Below are 14595 nucleotides of genomic sequence, written 5' to 3' on the forward strand. Positions count from 1 at the left end.
CTGAACAGTTTGTTTTTGAGGTAACCAGATATTGGAGGCTTTTGTCTGAGGCGCCTGCCGCACACTGTGTTGGTTTCAAGAGATTCCGATTGACCCATTCAGTTCCTCTGAGAGGCAAGCAATGTGTACATTTACAGCTCAGGGCAGATATACTGTCAATACACATTTATGGAAAAAAAATATGAACTGATGGTGTAAGAGACAGCTAGTTGTCGTGCAGTATTTGGGATTGTGTGATTCAGTGCCGCATTATTTGAGTGTTTGTATGTGTGTGTGTGTGTGTGTGTGTGTGTGTGTGTGTCATTTTACATTGGTTTAACCCTTAATAACCGTTTAATAACCGTTTTCTCTCTCCCTGTCACCCTCCCTCTCCCCCCTCTTCTAGAGTGGAAGCAATGCAGCGGAGACACACCACGCTGAGGGAGAAGGGGCGTCGCCAGGCTGTGCGAGGCCCAGCCTACATGTTTAACGAGCGTGGCTCGGCCCTGACGCCGGAGGAAGAGGGTTTCCTTGACGCTGCCGAGTACGGCAACATCCCCGTGGTCCGTAAGATGCTGGAGGAGTCCAAGACCCTCAACTTCAACTGTGTGGACTACATGGGCCAGAATGCATTGCAGCTGGCGGTGGGCAATGAACACCTGGAAGTGACTGAGCTGTTGCTAAAGATGGATGGGCTAGCCAGAGTGGGCGACGGGCTCTTATTGGCTATCTCTAAAGGGTATGTGCGTATCGTGGAAGCCATATTGGCGAACCCGGCGTTCAGCCAAGGGCTGCGGCTCACCCAGAGTCCCCTCGAACAGGAGCTACGGGATGATGATTTTTACGCTTACGATGAAGACGGGACACGCTTTTCCCACGACGTCACCCCAGTCATCCTAGCAGCACACTGTCAGGAGTATGAGATTGTGCATATTCTGCTCACCAAGGGGGCCCGCATCGAGAGGCCTCATGACTACTTCTGTAAGTGCAATGAGTGTGTAGAGAAACAGAAGAGAGACTCGTTCAGCCACTCCCGCTCCAGGATGAACGCTTATAAAGGGCTGGCCAGTGCTGCCTACCTGTCCCTGAGCAGTGAAGACCCTGTTCTCACCGCCCTGGAGCTCAGCAACGAACTGGCCAGACTGGCTAACATAGAGACTGAGTTTAAGGTGAGTTTAACTGGCCAGACTGGCTAACATCCAGGTAACTGCCAAAATAATGGAAACACCAACATAAAGTGTCTTAATAGGGCGTTGGGCCACCACAAGTCTGAACAGCTTCAATGCACCTTGTCATAGATTCTACAAGTGTCTGGAACTCTATTGGAGGGATGCGACACCATTCTTCAACAAGGAATTGAATCAATTGATGTTTTGTTGATGGTGGTAGAAAAAGCTGTCTCAGATTACGCTCCTGAATATCCCATAAATGTTCATTTGGGTTCAAATCTGGTGACTGAGACAGCCATGGCGTATGGTTTACATCATTTTCATGCTCAGCATACCATTCAGTGACCACTCGTGCTCTGTGGATGGCGGCATTGTCATCCTATGGAGTCATAGCCATGGTAGCCAAAATAATGGCCTGCCCAGCATTTTTATACATGACTCAAAGCATGATGGGATGTTAATTGCTTAATTAACTCAGAAATCACACCTGTGTAGGAGCACCTGCTTTCAATACACTTTGTATTTACTAAAGTGTTTCCATTATTTTGTCAGTTACCTATACAGTACATAGTACATTTAAGGTGAGATTAACTGGCCAGACTGGTTAACATAGAGACTGAGTTGAAGGTTAGTTTAACTGGCCGAGAGACCGAGAGTGAGATACCGAGAATGGGAGACCGAGAGAGAGTGTGAGACCGAGAGAGAGTGTGAGACCGAGAGAGATTGAGAGACCGAGAGAGATTGAGAGACCGAGAGAGATTGAGAGACCGAGAGAGAGACCAAGAGCATCATCAGAGTACAGATAAAAACTCCAAACAACGCAAGCAGAGCAGAATTAGACCAAATCCCTCTTTTGATTAATCTCCAAAAAGAGCCACCAAATTGCATGATAATTCAGAAACAAGTTACCCCCACTCCTCCCATTCCAAAGCCCTCAAATGCCAAAAGGTGACCACAGAAAAGAGTCTACTGAGGTCCAGAGGCTCAGTTCACTAACCACTACCAACCCAACGAAGCCTCAGGACAGAGAGAGAGAGAGGAAGAGAGAGAGAGAATCCATGTATTTACACGTGAGGATTTTCTGCTCCCCCATCTGCTATGTTTGATACGTCTCTGCTAGGAGTCGTAGCAGCTTTGGCTCAGGACTGAGGCTGCTCTCTCTACTTTGCTGTCTCACTAGTCCTACACGTGCTATACACACATACTACTGTACATGGGCTCCCGAGTGGTGCAGCAGTCTAAGGCACTGCATCTCAGTGCTAGAGGTGTCACTACAGACCCTGGTTTGATTCCAGGCTGTATCCCAAACGGCCGTGATCGGGAGTCCCATAGGGCGACGCATAATTGGCCCATCGTCGTCACGGGTTAGGGTTTGGCCAGGGTAGGACGTCATTGTAAATAAGAATTTGTTCCTAACTGACTTGCCTAATTAAACAAAGGTTAAATAAAAATTCAAAATGCACAAATACACACATACACTAATACACACGTTAACGTGTTAACAGCACACAGCTGGGTCTGTGTGTTGAAAGTAGAAGTTTCATGCTGCAGTGTGGGGTATACAGCCACAACGACAGGAATAACATTCAAGCCCAGGAGATCTAGGAAGGAAGGAAGGCAAAGGGGAACACTTTGGCATTTAGACGGCGGGGTAAAGTGAGTAGAAGGGTGCAGTCCAGAAGGGTGCGTGGGTTGGTATTTGTCATGACTGCAGCTGTGTCTGCTCAGGTGTCTGTCTGTCTGCCTGCTTCCTAGATGTGTAAATGAGAAGTAGTGGCCCGGGAGGCTTAGTTCTATTACCCTCCATCTCTTTCATTACACACTCATTATCACCTTCCATGTCTCTCTCCTCTATCTATCTCTCTCTCCCTCCCTTTCAATCTCTTTCCCTCTCCCTCCCTCCCTTTCAATCTCTTCCCCTCTCTCTCCCTCCCTTTCAATCTCTTTCCCTCTCTCCCTCTCCCTCCCTCCCTTTCAATCTCTTTCCCTCTCTCCCTCTCTCTCCCTCCCTTTCAATCTCTTTCCCTCTCTCTCCCTCTCCCTCCCTCCCTTTCAATCTCTTTCCCTCTCTCTCCCTCCCTTTCAATCTCTTTCCCTCTCTCTCCCTCCCTTTCAATCTCTTTCCCTCTCCCTCCCTCCCTTTCAATCTCTTTCCCTCTCTCTCCCTCCCTTTCAATCTCTTTCCCTCTCCCTCCCTCCCTTTCAATCTCTTTCCCTCTCTCTCCCTCCCTTTCAATCTCTTTCCCTCTCTCTCCCTCCCTTTCAATCTCTTTCCCTCTCTCTCCCTCCCTTTCAATCTCTTTCCCTCTCTCTCTCCACTCTGAGGTAAGAATACATATGTTCTGACTGGCTCAGACGCAGTCGGTTCTTGAACACTCTTTCCTTATGTAGTCCACTTTTCCGAAAGGAAGGATTGTGCTGATCTCATTGGAGAAAGTCCCTGTGGGCGTTATCAGTATTATTGTTGTTTTAATGAAGCTTCCCTCTGCAATCTTTACATGGTTAAGTGCAGGATTAGACCTGTTGCCCAGGGTTATGTTGACACGGTGCCACATGTACTATTGTCCCAGTGGGTTCAAGTGATGGGGGACAGCACACAGTGTGCTCTGAGGTTTAAGCGTTGACATATACACTGAGTGTACAAAACATAATGAACGCCATGACATACAGTGACTTCACCCACTTGGCATTTTGCCTATTCTGTTGCCTTATAACCTGTAATTAAAATACATTTTTGGGGGGGTTTGTATCATTTGATTTACGCAACATGCCGACCACTTTGAAGATGCAAAATATTTTTTAATTGCAAAACAAACAAGAAATTAGAAGAAAAAAAACTGAACTTGAGCGTGCATAACTATCCCCCTCCCCCAAAGTCAATAGTTTGTAGAGCCACCTTTTGCAGCAATTACAGTTGCAAGTCTCTTGGGGTATGTCTCTATAAGCTTGGCACATCTAGCCACTGGGATTTCTGCCCATTCTTCAAGGCAAAACTGCTCCATCTCCTTCAAGTTAGATGGGTTCCGCTGGTGTCCAGCAATCTTTCAGTCATACCACAGATTCTCAATTGGATTGAGGTCTGGGCTTTGACTAGGCCCTTCCAATATATTTAAATGTTTGCCATTAAACCACTCTACTGTTGCTTTAGCAGTGCTTTAGGGTCCTTCTATTGTCCTGCTGGAAGTTGAACCTCAAATCTCTTTGAGACTGGGACGGTTTCCCTCAAGAATTTCCCTGTATTTAGCGCCATCCATTAGTCCTTAAATTCTGACCAGTTTCCCAGTCCTTGCCAATTAAAACATGGTGTTCTCGGAGTGATGGGAGGTGTTGGGTTTGCACCAGACATAGTGTTTTCCTTGATGACCAAAAAGCTCAATTTTAGTCTCATCTGACCAGTGTACTTTCTTCCATTTGTTTGGGGAGTCTTCCACATGACTTGATTTTTTCTTTAAGCAGTGACTTTTATCTGGTCCCTCTTCCATAAAGTCCTGCTCTGTGGCGTGTACGGCTTAAAGTGGTCCTGTGGACAGATACTTCAATCTCCGCTGTGCAGCTCCTTCAGGGTTATCTTTGGTCTCTTTGTTGCCTCTCTGATTAATGCCCTCCTTGCCTGGTCCGTGAGTTTTGGTGGGCGGCCCTCTCTTGGCAGGTTTGTTGTGGTGCCATATTCTTTCCATTTTTTGATAATGGATTTAATGGTGCTCCGTGGGATGTTCAAAATTTCAGATATTTTTTTATAACCCAACCCTGATCTGTACTTCTCCACAACTTTGTCCCTGACCTGTTTGGAGAGCTCCTTGGTCTTCATGGTGCCACTTGCTTGGTGGTGCCCCTTGCTTAGTGGTGTTGCAGACTCTGGGGCCTTTCAGAACAGGTGACAGATCACGTGACACTTAGATTGCACAGAGGTGGACTTTATTTAACTCATTATGTGACTTCTGAAGGTAATTGGTTGCACCAGATCTTATTTAGGGGCTTCATAGCAAAGGGGGTGAATACATATGGGCGCAGAACTTTTAAATTTTTTTCAAGCGATTTTTTTTTTGCGTTTCACTTCAACAATTTGGACTATTTCGTGGATGTCCATTACATGAAATCCAAATAAAAATCAATTTAAATTACAGGTTGTAATGCAACGAAAGAGGGGAAATGCCAAGGGGCGTGAATAATTTTGCAAGGCACTGTAGACTGACCAGGTTAATCCAGGTGAAAGCTATGATCCCTCATTGATGTCACTTTTTTAAATTTATTTATTTATTTATTTATTTTACCTTTATTTAACCAGGTAGGCAAGTTGAGAACAAGTTCTCATTTACAATTGCGACCTGGCCAAGATAAAGCAAAGCAGTTCGACAGATAAAACGACACAGAGTTACACATGGAGTAAAAACAAACATACAGTCAATAATGCAGTATAAACAAGTCTATATACAATGTGAGCAAATGAGGTGAGAAGGGAGGTAAAGGCAAAAAAGGCCAAGATGGCAAAGTAAATACAATATAGCAAGTAAAATACTGGAATGGTAGTTTTGCAATGGAAGAATGTGCAAAGTAGAAATAAAAAAATAATGGGGTGCAAAGGAGCAAAATAAATAAATAAATTAAAATTAAATACAGTTGGGAAAGAGGTAGTTGTTTGGGCTAAATTATAGGTGGGCTATGTACAGGTGCAGTAATCTGTGAGCTGCTCTGACAGTCCACTTCAATCAGTCTAGATGAAGGGGAGGAGACAGGTTAAAGAACATTTTTAAGCCTTGAGACAATTGAAACATGGATTGTGTCTGTGTGCCATTCAGAGGGTGAATGGGTAAGATAAGATATTTAAGTGGTTTTGAGCGGGGTATGGTAGTAGGTGCCAGGCGCACCGGTTTGTGCCAAGAACTGCAACGCTGATGGATTTGTCACGCTCAACACTTTCCCGCGTGAATCAAGAATGGTCCACCGCCCCAATGAACATCCAGCCAACTTGACACAACTGTGAAAAGCATTGGAGTCATCATGGGCCAGCATCCGTGTGGAACGCTTTTGACACCTTGTGGAGTCCATGCCCCAGCGAATTGAGGCTGATCTGAGGGCAAAAAGCGGGTGCAACGAAATATTAGAAAAAAATGTACAATGTTTAACCTTTTCTCCTCTTCATCTACACTGATTGAAGTGGATTTTAACAAATGACATCAATAAAGGATCATAGCCTTCACCTGGATTCACCTGGTCTATGTCATGGAATGAGCAGGTGTTCTTACTGTTTTATACACACTGTACATCCATTGGTGGAGAGTGTAACGCTCCGGGTGTCGTGGGTGTGGAGTCAAACGCAGGAAACAGAGAGTGCAATGCTGTGCTCTTTAATGCACAAACGCCACAGGGTGCTCAAAACCAAATGCCCCCAAACACGGGGGACGAAAACAGTACAGCCGAATACACGACCAGGAACAAACACGTTCCTCTACTACCTAACCGAAGGTAACAATAATTAATCACGCACAACAAACAGGTGGGCCGGCTGTCTAATAAAGTCCAACTAATGACTCACTAACAGGTGCTAACAATAAACATACAAGGAGGGGGAGGAAAGACAATCAGTGGCAGCTAATAGGCCGGTGACGACGACCGCCGAGCGCCACCCGACTGGGAAGGGGAGCCACCCTCGGTCGGACTCGTGACAGAGAGGCTATAGTTAACATCTAAGAATTGTTATGGGAGCCAATGGACTAACTTACTGACCGACAGAGGAACTCCAAATACTTCCTTAATGTACAGTAACACACACACACCCATACACACATGCACGCATGCACACACACACACGCACTCTCTCTCTTTCTTTCTCTCTCTCTCTCTCTCTCTCTCTCTCTCTCTCTGTCTCACAGTCTTGTAAAACTAACTTTGTGGGGACACACAATTCAGTCTCGTTCAAAATCCTATTTTCCATATCTCTAATCTTATCCCTAACCCGAAACCTAACCCAAAAACTAACCCTAGCTCTTAACCCTAAAACTAACCCTAGCTCCTAACCCTAACCCTTAACGTAATTCGAACATGAATTCTAACCTTAACCCTAAACCCCTTAGAAATACCATTTGACCTCGTGGGGACTAACAAAATGTCCTGACTTCTGGTCCCCACAAGAATAGTTAAACACGTCCAAACACACAACTGCTCAGAGGTGTGAAATTGGCTGGTGAGGAGCACCTGTGTCTAATCACAGCTGGAGAGGGAAGCGCCACAGAGTCACAATCAGCAGAGCAGGGTCACGAGATATCCCTCTCTCTCTCTCCACATCTCTCCTCACCCATCTCTCTCCCTCTCTCTCTCTCCACATCTCTCCTCACCCATCTCTCTCTCTCTCTCTCTCTCTCTCTCTCTCTCTCTCTCTCTCTCTCTCTCTCTCTCTCTCCACATCTCTCCTCACCCATCTCTCTCTCTCTCTCTCTCTCTCTCTCCACATCTCTCCTCACCCATCTCTCTCTTCATCTCTTTCTCTTCCTCTCTCTTTTCGCCTCACTAGTTCTTCCATTTCTTCTCTCTAAATCTTTCAGCATTTTCCATCTCCTTCCATCTCCTTCCAGCTCTCCTTTTCAGGTTTCTTTCTGTCCACCCTTTCTCAACAACTTTTTCCCTACCTCTTCATCTTTTTTTCAGCCTCTTTCATTAAGTATACCTGTGTGTGTGTGTGTGTGTGTACGCGCTCATTCATGGATTCCTAACACCTACCTTTTTCTTATTGTCCCCTGAGGGCCTAAATACTCTCAATTCCATTGGCCTAGAGTGAGTGATCAGTCATTCTCATTGGCACATTGCAAAATGTCACTTCAGAAAATATGAATGTACCATCTCTTCTTCCTCTTTGTCTCACTGTCAACCCCCCCCCCCCCTCCCCCCTCCCCTCTCGCTGTCAGTCATTAGTGTGGCTCTGTATAATGGTGGAATTTCCATCAATTAGTACGGTGGTATCATCAGCATGTGAATAATGCCTGCAGGGTGGAATAATTATCATGTGTCCTCTAGAACCTCATTACAATGTTCTGTATTCATACACGGCTAGCCACGCCATCATAGAATAATGATCCCTGAGTCAAAGGAAATAGTTATGTTCGAGGCAACCAAAATTCCTTAGAGCGGCAATCAGCAGTAGCAAGAGTAAGAAAGCCCCCCCATGTTCAGTAAAAACCTGATTGATGGGGCTGGAGAAATTCAATCACTCTCAAATTCATACACAGAGCTATGGATGCAAGGATTAACTGTCCATGACATCAACATTTTAACCATATTTTGAGGCTATATAGTGTTTGTTTACATGTTCATTGTTTACAAACATTGGAGTTAAACAAACTCGTATTTTGGCTTCTGACGGGGTACGACAAGTTCAAGAATCAACGGGTACATATCATTCATTTATTAAGTCCAAAAAAGGAATGTAGCAACTACTGATTGCCCCTTTAAGGGTGGCATAGAAGTGAACGAAGAAAAATGGAACCATGGAGTGTTTTTGTCCTGAAGAGAAGCAAGGGAAGAGGGAGCTAATACTAACGCGCTTGGTATGAAGTGGTGATCACGTAGCAGAGGACGCCTGTCGGGGACATCTTATAACTGCAAGGGCTGGGGGAAACTGTCCCAGAAAGCATGTTATCACTGAGCTGTACTCGTTTGTTTGAACACTGTGCAGCTATGCATAAACAATTTGACTTTAGTCTCTGTGGACAATTGGCTCTACAAACCACTCTGACTGGTCCAGGAAGGATGGGTTGGCAGATTTTGTATGCTCTTGCGCGAAAGCATGAAAGACAATGAGGGATCTCTGCTTGTGTGTTACGCGTGTGCTTGTGTGTGTGGTCGTTTGTTTGTTAATGAGTGTTTGTGTGTGTGTAACTGCATCTGAGGGGCCTCGGGCACTGGCCTGAAGACCTATGGTTGAGCAGAGATGGAGGAGGGAGTATGGAAGGATGGGAGAAGGAGAAGGGAGGGGTGAATGGATGAAGGAGGTAGAGAAAGGGAAGAATGAGAAAGGAAGAAATGCAGGTTTGAGCGAGGGAGAGTGTGAATAAAGAGATGAGAGAGGGGGAGTGTAGAAGGATGGGAGAAGGAGAAGGAGAAGGGAGGGGTGAATGGATGAAGGAGGTAGAGAAAAGTGTGAATAAAGAGATGAGAGAGGGGGAGTGTGGTGTCGGAGATGAAAGCTGTGTGAATTTGGCTCCAGAGCTGCCCCTGTCCCAATGGACACACAGTGGAGGAATCGACATTGTTTTCACATCAATTCAATTACGTTGAACCAACGTGGATTAGACGTTGAACTGACGGGAGTGGGGAGCTTCCAACAATTTTTCTCTGCCTCTCTTTCTCATTCACTGTCTCCTTGCTCTCTCTCTCCTCTTTCTCTGTCTCTCTCTCTCTCTCCATAGAATGACTACAGGAAGTTGTCCATGCAGTGTAAGGACTTTGTAGTGGGGGTGTTGGACCAGTGCAGAGACACAGAGGAGGTGGAGGCCATCTTGAACGGAGACGTGGACAATGCCCCGCCCAGTGACAACAACCGCCCCTGCCTCGAACGCGTCAAACTGGCCATCAAATACGAGGTCAAGAAGGTGAGACCCCCCAAACCAGGACCACAACCTGATCGCATTACTTGACACTGCTGTAAATGACCATATATATATATATATATATATATATATATATATATATATATATATACAGTATGTTTATGTTTTGTATGGTTTAGTTTACATGTCATCATTTCTTTCTGATAGCTTTGATTGTTCATGTAGCATTTGACCCCATGTGTGTGTTTGTTAACAGGTGTATTCGGAGTGGGAAATTTTGATTTATGTTCAACCTGGAACATCTCACAGGGAAAACATTGGATCAGTGATGTAGTATTGTAGTGGCAATGCAGTGATACACATTTCTGTGCGCGTGTGTCCCCGATACCTGGTAGCATTTTTAAATATCAGACAAGTCTCTGTGTCAGAATACCAGAGGTGTTTCAGCTAAATGTCAAACCAAGTCCCCTCTCCCTACATCACCCGGGACTCACAGAGACACACAGGCACTCACACAAGCACATTTCAACAACAAAAAAGGTAAATAGGTTTCTCTGACCTTGTGGTTGTACATCCTATATGTAAACATTGTGAGACATAGTACCATACGGTTCATACTACCTCGCATATCATCTAAGGCAGTGGTTCACAACTCCGGTCCTCGAGTAGCCCCAGCAGCACACATTTTTGTTGTAACCCCGGACAAAACAAATCTGTTTCAGTGGTTCTCACACCTCTCCTCGGGGACCCACCGCTGTTCTATTCCAGCGCCAACACACCTCATTCAACTTGTCAACTAATCATCAAGCCTCTGACTAGGTTAGCCAGGTGAGCTAGTTCAGAGCTATAACTAAATAGTGAAACGTCCATCCTGCTTGTGAGCTTCCAGGGAAACGGTAAAGTGTAGTGCCTGGGATGTTTTCCCAAACCAGGGAGCGTGACCACAGCTGAGTGTGTTAATCAACCTGCCAGATGAGGGGGAGGATGGGTTGCTATGACAACCAGGTGGCCTTGAATGCTATTGTGTAAACTCAGTGGGGGAAACATACACACGCGCACGCACGTTCGCTTAGGCAGGCACCCACCCACGCGCGCGCACGACACTCTCACACACACACACACAGCATGGGCACTCTCAGACAGATGCACAAAGACTTAGACATATTGACATACAAACTAATGACAGGGTTCCCATGATGTGTCAATGAAGATTATTGCAATCACCAAGGGGGTGGAGGAACGAGGGACACTGTTTCATTTGAATTGTTTGTTGCTGGGTTGAAGTCGTAGTGTAGGTCTGAGTTTGTGTTTGGGTGTGTGTGCATGTGCTTGCGCTTCCAAGCATATGGAGCTCGTGTTTGTCTTTTTGTGTGTATGTGTGTGTCATAGTCATGAATGATCCTTGAATGCCAGTAGATGGTCTGTGCTGATTGAGTGACCTGTTGAGGGAACACACAAACACACAAACACTGGAAATCTGGAAATCACACACACATGCACAGACCAGGGGGTGGACGCTGGACAATGGGGACCCCATTATCTACGGGTGTCTCAGGGGGAGTTGGGATATGCAAGAAATACGTTTCCATTACACACTTGTACAAGTGTCCATCCACAGGTGTGTAACAGGACAAATACAAGCACCCTCCAAATGATTATTCATTGTTTAATTGCACACATGCACACACACACGCACGTCGCACACGCAGTGAAAATCTGAGAATCACAGACACACGTGATCCTGTTGGCTTTTAGATGGACACACACATAAACCCATAACACACACAAACAAATGGCTATCACTCACAAATCTCATTCCCTCACTTTGTCCCTCTCCCTCTATTTTTCAGTCTGTCCACGGTGGATTGAGACTGAAGACAACCTCTATTTAAATACAGACTGTTCCTCAATGAGACAGAGGGAGAATAGCTGACAGGGAGAGCAGGTCCATTTAGAGAGCACTTCCAGAAGAGTTTTTTACAGTGCTTTTGTACACTGCTGTAACCTGTAACCGGTTTGTAAGTGTTTTCATCTCTCTCTCTCTCTCTCTCTCTCTCTCTCTCTCTCTCTCTCTCTCTCTCTCTGTCTCTCTCTCTCTCTCTCTCTCTCTCTCTCTCTCTCTCTCTCGCTCTCTGTCTGTCTGTGTGTATAGTTTGTGGCGCACCCTAACTGCCAGCAGCAGCTGCTGACTATCTGGTATGAGAACCTGTCAGGTCTGAGGCAGCAGTCCATCGGGGTCAAGTGTTGCACCGTGCTAGGGGTCACCGTGGGACTGCCCTTCCTGGCTATTGCCTACTGGATCATGCCCTGCAGCAAGGTAATGCAGCTATGCACTGCAGGTACACACACACCAGTGGAGGCTGCTGAGGGGAGGGCAGCTCATAGTAATACCTGGAATGGAGTCAATAGAATGATATCAACAACGTGGAAACCACGTTAGTATCGAGGCACAAGGCGAGACCCAGATGCAGACACAGTCTTTGCGTCTTTGCAAGAGAATGGCAAGAGAATGGTCATGGACAGGCAGAGTTCTGGGGGTGCAGTGTGGCAGGCAGGCTCGAGGTCAGGGCAGGCAGAATGGTCAGGCAGGCGGGTACAGAGTCCAGAAAACAGGCAAGGGTCAAAACCAGGACTAGCAAAAAAGAAATAGAAAGCAGCACGGGAAAAACGCTGGTTGACTTGAAAACATACAAGACGAACTGGCACAGAGAGACAGGAAACACAGGGATAAATACACTGGTACAGAGAGACAGGAAACACAGGGATAAATACACTGGGGAAAATAAGCGACACCTGGAGGGGATGGAGACAATCACAAGAAACAGATCAGGGCGTGACAGTTAGTACCATTCCATTGACTCCATTCCAGACATTATTATGAGCCGTCCTCCCCTCAGCAGCCTCCACTGACACACCCACACACTACAGATCTTCTAAGGCAGGTATTCCCAAACTGGGGTACGGGTACGCGCAATGACGTGTGTACGCCAAATAAAATTGTGATTCACATTTTTTTTATTTTTTTATAAATAAATAATCACATTTTCAAACAGTCCATTTATATTTTCCAACTGGGCTATACATTTGGGTGAGTTTATAAAATACAAAAAATGAAACAATCTAGTGTTCAGTGAAATAATAACACAATGTCAAATACAGGTAGCATAGGCAAATAATTAACATCCAGCACTCTCTGGTGGGAATTCCACTAACGGTCCGTATGTAGACAAACGTAGCTGCTGCTCATTCCGTTTGCTCGGAAATTGATATATGTAAAAAAAAAAAAAGTAAGGCCCGCGTCCATAGAGACACATACCATCTCTACTGGTAGTACTACCAGACCAGCAGTACGACACCTGCACCTGTCGACGACACAAGTTGTTCTGCTTCCACGAGCACATCCAATGCTAGCATCAGTAATTCTACATGTTGTTAGCCCAGCTAACATGGACACTGACAGTTGTGAATCTGATGCAGCCGAAGAGCTACTGCCCCCTTACCCGGGAAAGCACCGAACAACAGACAGGGACGTTGGACCCTCGAAGAGACGCAAATATGATGAGAACTACATTGATTTGGGGTTCACTTATATTGGGAGTAGTGCCTTTCCTCAGCCACAGTGTGTTATATGTGCAAAAGTACTATCTCACAACTTGATGAAACCTTCACTCTCGCGCAGACATTTACTAACAAAACATGCCAATTTGAAAAATAAGCCACAGGAGTTTTTTGTGTGAGGATTAAGATGACTTTCGAGTAGTAAGACATGTATAAAATCAACAGATACCATTAATAAGGCAGGGCTAGAAGAGTCTTATATGGGCTACCGAGTGGCTAGGACAGGCAAGCCTCATACTATTGTGGAGGACTTAATTATTCAAGCTGCCGCGGATATGGCTGGGACAATGCTGGGGGAAAAAACTATACAAACTATGTCTTTCATGTTGCTTCTGTGAAATGGCAGGAGATGTTTTGAAACAATTACTGCTTCGCATACAAGCCAGATAATTCTGTGCGTTACAGCTGGATGAGTCAACAGATGTGGCGGGCCAGGCTCAGCTCCTGGTTTATGTCCGTTACGTTTATGGGGGGTCAATTAAGGAAGACATCCTCTTCTGCAAACCACTGGAAATCTGGACAACAGAAGAGGATATATTTTAAGTACTGGACAGCTTTGTGACATCAAATGGACTTCGGTGGTCAAGATGTGTTGGTATCTGTACTGATGGAGCAAAAGCCATGACAGGGAGACATAATGGAGTGGTAACGCACGTGCAAGCGGTTGCTCCCGATGCCACTGAGAGGCTCTTACTGCCAAAGGAATGCCTGGCAGCTTGAAAGACATTTTGGACACTACAGTCGTGTCCAAAAGTTTTGAGAATGACACAAATATTCATTTTCACAACGTCTGCTGCCTCAATTTGTATGATGGCAATTTGCATATACTCCAGAATGTTATGAAGAGTGATCAGATGAATTGCAATTAATTGCAAAGTCCCTCTTTGCCATGCAAATGAACTGAATCCTAAAAAAAAAACATTTCCACTGCATTTCAGCCCTGCCGCAAAAGGACCAGCTGACATCATGTCAGTGATTCTCTCGTTTTAACACAGGTGTGAGTGTTGATGAGGACAAGGCTGGAGATCACTCTGTCATGCTGATTGAGTTTGAATAACAGACTGGAAGCCTCAAAAGGAGGGTGGTGCTTGGAATCATTGTTCTTCCTCTGTCAATCATGGTTACCTGCAAGGAAACACGTGCCGTCATCATTGCTTTGCACAAAAAGGGCTTCACAGGCAAGGATATTACTGGCAGTAAGAATGCACCTAAATCAACCATTTATCGGACCATCAAGAACTTCAAGGAGAGCGGTTCAATTGTTGTGAAGAAGGCTTCAGGGCGCCCAA

The 14595-nt window shown here is 45.5% G+C and overlaps 1 protein-coding gene across 1 annotated transcript in view; it reads left to right on the forward strand.

Moving 5' to 3' along the window:
• Positions 1 to 395: 395 nt before the first annotated feature.
• Positions 396 to 14595, forward strand: part of LOC109910115 (short transient receptor potential channel 7) — a 60651-nt gene continuing 46451 nt past the window's right edge. Inside the window, exons 1-3 of the mRNA XM_031797920.1 lie at positions 396 to 1148; positions 9548 to 9730; positions 11841 to 12005. Coding sequence (XP_031653780.1) covers positions 396 to 1148; positions 9548 to 9730; positions 11841 to 12005 — 1101 coding nt within the window. The remainder of the gene's footprint in view (positions 1149 to 9547; positions 9731 to 11840; positions 12006 to 14595) is intronic.

This window comes from Oncorhynchus kisutch, linkage group LG19 (assembly GCF_002021735.2).
Source record: "Oncorhynchus kisutch isolate 150728-3 linkage group LG19, Okis_V2, whole genome shotgun sequence".
Lineage (NCBI taxonomy): Eukaryota > Metazoa > Chordata > Actinopteri > Salmoniformes > Salmonidae > Oncorhynchus > Oncorhynchus kisutch.